Raw genomic sequence first — 7705 nt, 5'->3', positions numbered from 1 at the left:
TCTGCCGTCTCACTAATGAGGACATAAATACATGAATAACATCTCCAGAACTGCTCTGAGAGTCACTTCATCAGCATTTGACCGTTTCATTTGAGTAAAACTATCATCGTGTCATACACACACAGGAATGTAAAGGTATTCACGGCAACCCGTCAAAATAAAAGTTTGGTTTAACTTGAGGGCATTGGCAGAAATATATTACTGTTGTTGAGTAGAATGTACGCAACGGACTGCTACTACTACTACTAAAATTATTAAAACCTTATTTTTAAGGAATAAGCATTCAATATTTCTTCAATGTTTTAATTGTAATATTAAATGACCTTTATATTCCAAAAAAATTAATTTGTTTAATTTTCATTACTTAAAAGATATAAATGAATGTTTTATGCCTTAAAACAAAATGTAAATACACAACACAGAATTTCTGAGCAAAAATCTGAGCGTAAACCTAGGGGAAACACTGGTCGAGCTAATCGTTTGGGAGTCGTTAAACAAGTAAAGTAAAAATAAATGCATATTTAAGACAATGAACGTGTTTTTTGACCTTGCATGCATGTCAACCTGTTGTTGGGGACTCCCAAAACCAAAATATGAACCTTTCATTACCCATAATAAGGGCACTTTAAGTTTCATTGCAGCAGTTATTATGCTTATGTTATTTACTGTCTTTAGTAGTGTGATTTGATATATACTGGCTAATCAACCATTAGCCAGCTTGTTCTCTAAGATGCTGTTTGTTTACACCTGGTATTAAGATGTGTTTTGGTCAATCTAATCACAAGTGGGCAACGCTAAATACAGGTGTGGATGGGGTATAACATTTTTTGAGCTTGTCCACTCAACTATTTTCAAGGGTAGTTCAACGGAAGCTGCTGCTCTCCGTATCATTTTTTTTTTGCGTTGTTTCCTTTGACATTCTTATGTAAGTTTCATAAGCTTATTTCACAATATTAGATCGAAAGCTCAGAAAAAGCCCATACGTACACTCACTCTCATAGACCCTCCCCTCAAAATCAGGACAGAAGTGGTCATAAGTGGACAAAAGAGATGGATTAAAACACCAGGTGCAAACTAGAATGTGTCTGCCTTGTCTACTTATTAGCGTCTTAATACCAGGTGTAAACAGGGCCTAAGGTATCGGCATCTGCAATTTAAAAAATCCATATCAGTGAACCACTATATTTAGCTGTTGTTATGGTCGTGTGCTGAATTTGTTGTTCATTTTTCTCCACTTTTTTTAAGAGACCAGATAGACTGAATGAGAAACCTTCCGTTCTTCCTGCGATTGAAGTCATCGCTCCTGGAGGTTCATACAACCCAGACTTCTTTTCTCACCAGGTAAAATACTGCCCGTTTCTGCTACACAAAGCTCATTGTATCAGAAAACTTTTTGATTTGATGATCAAATGACCAATATGTTTTTGAAATCAATGTGTGTGTGTTTCTCTAGGAGCTGCTTCGTGAGGCCCATGAGGTAGAGGTCAAGAAGCAGAAAGCAGAGGAAAGGTTGGCACGTCAACTGGCTGTGAATGAGGATAAGGCCACTGAGGTACAACCTCTAACCTTGAGCTATGGTCAAATTAGCAAAAATTTGCAAGTTAAAAAATGTCTATTGTAAATAGTGTAGTGATGTATGAAGTACAGCTCACACAGAAATCACTTTCAAACGCCAAATTCCCAATCATGAGAATTCCTAGTGAGATGACTGGATTCTGCCTGCACAAATTCATAGAACAACAGTAAATATGACCACGTTTACCGTAACGTCTCCTGCCTCGCATCATTTTTCTGTCCTTTGCTGAAAGGCTTACCGTCTACGATAATAACTGCATTTGCAAAAATGTTTAATATTCAGCTGAAAATACTGTATCTCGCAGTGTAATGCAATCAAACTGATTTCTGTCTGAAGAATGAACCAAGCATAATTGTAGCTGCCATTTTTAACATCTTTCTCGACTCAAACTCAAAATACTTTGTTTTTTTTTAATTGCTTTTTATTTATAAAAACCGTTTTGTTTTTATTTTCACGTGGTTACCTCACATTTCTTTTTCTTTTTTTTTTGAGTCTCACTTTATTTTAAGGTCCATTTCTCGCTATTAACAAACCATTAATTATGACTTTTGCCTCAAACTCCTAATTTGCTGTTTATTAATAAGTTAATAAGGCAGTTGTTATGTTTAGGTATTGGGTAGGATTAGGGATGCAGAATATTTGCTTTATAAGCCCTAATAAACAGCCAATATGTTAATAATATGCATGCTAATAAGCTAGTTAATAGTGAGAATTGGTCCCTATACTAAAGAGTTACTTTTTTTTTATGTGTGTGATGGTAAGCATTATACAGTGCTGTGTAGTGGGTAAGCTAGCATTTTGAGTAATGCTAGTCTTTTTATTTAAAATTTTATCATATGCAAGAACAAACAAAAGATCAAAACAATACAAAATATATATTCAAAACCCCAACTCCACCCACCCCACTACCCATCAGACAAAAAGTATCAATTATATTAAAAAAAGGAAACCCTGTGTTATACAAATTTGGGACTGTGTTCCCTACTTGAGTTTTTCAACAAATGACAGAAAAGGTTGCCAGATTGCATAGAATCTCTGGGTGGCCTAGTGTTGCTTTCGTCAACGAAAATTATGACTAAATATAGTCGTCAACGAACCTTTATCACGTGACGAAAACGAGACGAGATGAAAATGCTGGTCATGTGACGATGACGATAATTAAATGCACAATGCAATATCGTTGACGAATAAAAACGAGACGAAATGTGGCTTACAAAATAAAAACTATGCTAAAATTTCTCTTCATTTTCGTTGACCAAAACGAGACGAAACTAAATGTTATAATGATATTTCGTCTTGAAATTATTATTATTATTTTGCAGTATTTCTGTTTCCTGTGTCTCGCTTCAGAGGCTGCATCAGGCGCAGACGCAGGTGACACTTCCTCAAGCCCCACTCGCGGCATTATTTATAACAGTGTTTCCCAACCGGGGTCTGTCGAGAGCAGGGGTGCCGTGTAAAAAAAATCATTTTTTAATATTTTTCAATTGCTAAAATGTTCAAAAAAGCAGCTATTATATAATATCCATTTCTAATGCCGCCAATAATTAGAGATGCACAGAAATTCCGGCTGCCGAAAATGAGTTCACCACTCAGGATTCACGTGTGTGTGCGTGTGTGTGTGCGTGTGTGTATTATCCATAGACTGTATAGTATTATCCCGCTCTGTGTGTGCGTTATCCTGCTCTGTGCGTGTGTGCTCCGCTCAGTTGCTCGCGGCCCATGTGAGTGCTCCATTCATATACCGTTCATGCTCATCGGAACAGCAAAGTCCACTCAAAAATCAAGCTGACAGGAAACATCGATGTAGTACAGTATTGTTTCTGTCTGCAATAGCCCTACTGTGATTCTTCAGATGGTCTAAATTTGCCAGGCTATGCTGATTGAGGAGCTTATAAATTTTACCTATGGTTTGTTTTAAGTCTTGTCCTATCTTAAAAATAGTCTAATAGAGATGTGGGAGGATATGAGGGAAAACAATCAGTATGCGAAACCAAAAAAATTTGTATTTGTAGGTATCTAAAGAAATGGGACCTAGGAATCTTAAATCTATTAACCAGTTCGTCAAAAGATACAAAAATGTTGTTTATATAAAGATCTTGAAATGTACAAACCCCACTTTTAGCCCAAACATCAAAGGCTTTATCTAATATTGAAGGAGTAAACATGCAGTTATTGCTTAATGGGGCACATAAAGAGAGACTACGGAGAGCAAATGACTTTCTAAATTGATTCCAGGTTTTTAGTGATTGTATCACCATAGGATTCGAGGAGTAGTGAGAGGCAGGTTTAAGCATTGGAAGTTCAGAGCACATTAAAGAAGATAGGGAAACAGATTTACAGGAGGTTTTCTCCAAACTAAGACATTTAGGGACGCAAGGGCTATCACTGTCCTTCATCCATTAAGTCAATCCTCTCATATTAGCCGCCCAGTAAAATTATAACCACTTAGACGCATGTTCTGTGCTGTGATGCCAAATATAGCAATAAAAGGAGATGGATCTATTGGCAATTCTATCATTTCTGAGAAAGCATCAAAGATCGATTTCCAAAAGTTGTACAAAGCTGGACATGTCCAAAACATATGTATAATGCACGCGCCTGGCTACACCTATCACAAATAGGATCTAGTTCTGGTCTGAATCTAGATAACCTAACCTTTGACCAATGTAGTCGGTGTACCACCTTGAATTGTATAACCACATGACGTTGACATCTAGATGATGAGTAGATATGTTTAATAATTTTCTGCCAAATTGTTTCCGGGATTTGTTCATTCAAATCTTCCTCCCATTCATTCTTCAGATGGTCTAAATTTGCCAGGCTATGCTGATTGAGGAGCTTATAAATTTTACCTATGGTTTGTTTTAAGTCTTGTCCTATCTTAAAAATAGAGTCTAATAGAGATGTGGGAGGATATGAGGGAAAACAATCAGTATGCGAAACCAAAAAAATTTGTATTTGTAGGTATCTAAAGAAATGGGACCTAGGAATCTTAAATCTATTAACCAGTTCGTCAAAAGATACAAAAATGTTGTTTATATAAAGATCTTGAAATGTTCAAATCCCACTTTTAGCCCAAACATCAAAGGCTTTATCTAATATTGAAGGAGTAAACATGCAGTTATTGCTTAATGGGGCACATAAAGAGAGACTACGGAGAGCAAATTACTTTTTAAATTGATTCCAAATTTTTAGTGATTGTATCACCATAGGATTCGAGGAGTAGCGAGAGGCAGGTTTAAGCATTGGAAGTTCAGAGCACATTAAAGAAGATAGGGAAACAGATTTACTGGAGGTTTTCTCCAAACTAAGCCATTTAGGGGTACAACGGCTATCACTTACCTCATCCAGTAAGTCAATCCTCTCATATTAGCCGCCCAGTAATAAAGCATAAAATTGGGAAGTGCCATGGCGTGGGGCTTTTGTAATGCACTTTTCCGAATCCGAGGATTTTTGTTGTTCCAGATAAATGCTGACATGGGCTTCTCTATGGAGTTGAAAAAATATTTAGTCAGAAAAATAGGAAGATTTGAAATAAATTTAGGAACTTAAGCAATACATTCATCTTAATAGTGTTAATTCTTCCACTTAAAGAGAGGGGCAGCAAATCCCAGCGTTTGATTTCCTGTTTCAGACCTTCTATCAAGGGCAGAAAATTAACTTTATATAGATCCTTGTAATTGCGTGTAGCCCAGATTCCCAAATATTTAATCATTTTTATGGTAACTTTAAAAGGAATCGAATTGAAAAATACGAGCAGCATTAACTCACTTTTTTGGAGGTTTAATCTGAATCTTTCCTAAATATTAAATAATTTAGAGACCCGGCAAGGGATCTGATATAAATACAATAATAAATCGTCCGCATAAAGCGAAATTTTACACTCCATATGCCCCCTGCGAAACCCTTTAATAAAGATGTCTTGCCGTATGGCTATTGCCAGTGGCTCGATTGCAATGGCAAATAAAAGTGGAGACAGCGGGCAACCTTGCCTGGTGCCTCTTTGTAGATTATATAGGGCAGATCGATTATTGTTGGTGCGGACTGCAGCCATTGGGGAGGAATAGAGGATTTTAACCCATGATATAAAATTAGGACCAAATCCAAATTTTCTTAAGGTGCAGAAAAGGTAGTCCCACTCCACCCGATCAAAGGCTTTTTCAGCATCAAGCGATATCAGAATCTCTGGTATGTTGGGTGGGTAAGCTAGCATTTTGGACATAAGTTCCAAGTTCAGATTGGAGTGTATCCACATGCTCTCCTAAATATGCATTTTTTTGTGTGTGTGTTTATTTAGGAGAGCACCTTTAAAGAGCAGGTGGAGGGGTTGATTGAGGAAGAGGAGATTGAACCAAAGGAGCCAGAAGGGGACACCGAAGACACAGTCATTGGGCCAACTGCAACACAGGAAAAGAAAACTGAGAAACAGAGGAAAAAGGAGAAAGCTAAAAGGATTAAGGTAAAGCAGAATGAACTTGCCTGTTGACCAAGTTGGGTATGAATCTCTTGATTAACATTCAAAGCTTTAATTTATTGAACAGGATTTGCAGAGGAAGGCGGAGCGTCAGGTGATTGATAAGCAGCAGCAGTTGTTCCAATTGCGATCTATCCATACCAGCGTGAAGAAGCAGGAACAGAGGACCAAGATGAGGCAGGCTCAACGCAAGGCCCAACAAGAGGCACAGAAAAGCATGCCTCGCCGACTGAGCAGACTCAAGTCAGTTCTTTTACATTTACATGTATTCATTTAGCAGACGCTTTTATCCAAAGCAACTTATAATTGAGGAATTCAACAAGTGATTCATCATAAAGAGGCAAATAAACAGGAAGTACTCATAATACAAAGTTTCGCATTGTTCAGATTAGCACAAGCTAGACAGGGAGGGATTAAGGAAAGCAACGTTTTTTGTGTGTTATGGTACCACGAGGCATTGCTCACTCGTATATCTCAGACTTCTGGAGGGGATGTAAATTCATAATAGTGAGTGGAAGTAGGCAGTGTGCTGAGCCTGTGGCTGTTCTATACGCAAGCATCAATGTCTTGGAACGTGAGAGCTGTAACCGGTTAAAAAAGTTTACACCAGGATTTCTGACCGAATTGATGGGGTAATTGTTGATGAACCTAGCTGGATTGTGAAATCATGCTGTAGAGTTGGAGTGCCAGGGAAGACGAGAAGCTCCATCTTTGCCAGGTTGAGCCACAGGTGATGTTCTTTCATCCATGCTGAGATGTCCGCCAGGCAGCCTGAGATCCGTGCAGCTACCATTGAATCATCTAGTTGAAATGAAAGAGAACTGTGTGTCATCAGCATAGCAATGGTAGGAGAAACCATGTGCCTGTATGATGGGTCCCAGTGATGTAGCGTATAGAAGCGGAGAAGAGGAGGGGTCCAAGGACTGATCCCGGAGGAACCCCAGTTGCATTTGTTTTCCTGCACACTTCATGACATCATGATAGAGAGAATTTTCATCTGATTTGAAGTTAGTCTGCTGTACTATCCATGAATGCAGTACAAATGGGTATTCTGTTAATTATTTTATTAAATAAGCCCAGTAGTATTGCATATCAGTGACACCCAGGATGTGATGATTTTAACAGATGATTTAAAGTTATTCTTGTTAAAAAAAAAATTCTTGCGACAAATTGTAATGTGAACTGCATTAAACAACCATTCAATTCTGTTATTATGGGGGAAAATTATGGCAATTTGTACACCATTTGCAACTCGCATAATTTCTTTATTTTTCTCAGTTCAGTTAACTATATATAAATATATCATGTAAAGGTAAATGGTTGTTTAAATGATTAAATAACTACCTGATTATGATGCATAATGCACAGGTGTAACTCTCAATTTAATGTATTAGCACGTGTTTAAATAGAAGTGGGGGGGGGGGTTATTTTTTATTTATTTTTTTTATTACAAATAATGTTTCACAAATGTGACCCTGGACCACAAAACCAGTCATAAGGGTCAATTTTTCGAAATTGAGATTTATACATCATCTGAAAGTTGAATAAATAAGCTTTCCATTGATGTATGGTTTATTAGGATCTGACCATATTTGGCTGAGATACAACTATTTGAAAATCTGGAATCTGAGGGTGCAAAAAAAAATCACCTT

General features: G+C 37.4%; 1 protein-coding gene across 1 annotated transcript in view; it reads left to right on the top strand.

Moving 5' to 3' along the window:
• nop53 (NOP53 ribosome biogenesis factor) overlaps positions 1 to 7705 on the top strand; it is a 10135-nt gene that overhangs the window by 1487 nt on the left and 943 nt on the right. Inside the window, exons 3-6 of the mRNA XM_016252907.1 lie at positions 1246 to 1341; positions 1454 to 1552; positions 5877 to 6038; positions 6121 to 6296. Coding sequence (XP_016108393.1) covers positions 1246 to 1341; positions 1454 to 1552; positions 5877 to 6038; positions 6121 to 6296 — 533 coding nt within the window. The remainder of the gene's footprint in view (positions 1 to 1245; positions 1342 to 1453; positions 1553 to 5876; positions 6039 to 6120; positions 6297 to 7705) is intronic.

This window comes from Sinocyclocheilus grahami, unplaced genomic scaffold (genome assembly GCF_001515645.1).
Source record: "Sinocyclocheilus grahami isolate Dianchi unplaced genomic scaffold, SAMN03320097.WGS_v1.1 scaffold1138.1, whole genome shotgun sequence".
In the NCBI taxonomy this organism is placed as follows: domain Eukaryota; kingdom Metazoa; phylum Chordata; class Actinopteri; order Cypriniformes; family Cyprinidae; genus Sinocyclocheilus; species Sinocyclocheilus grahami.
Note: the sequence above shows the minus strand (reverse complement) of the source record. Positions and strands in the feature narration are given on the sequence as shown.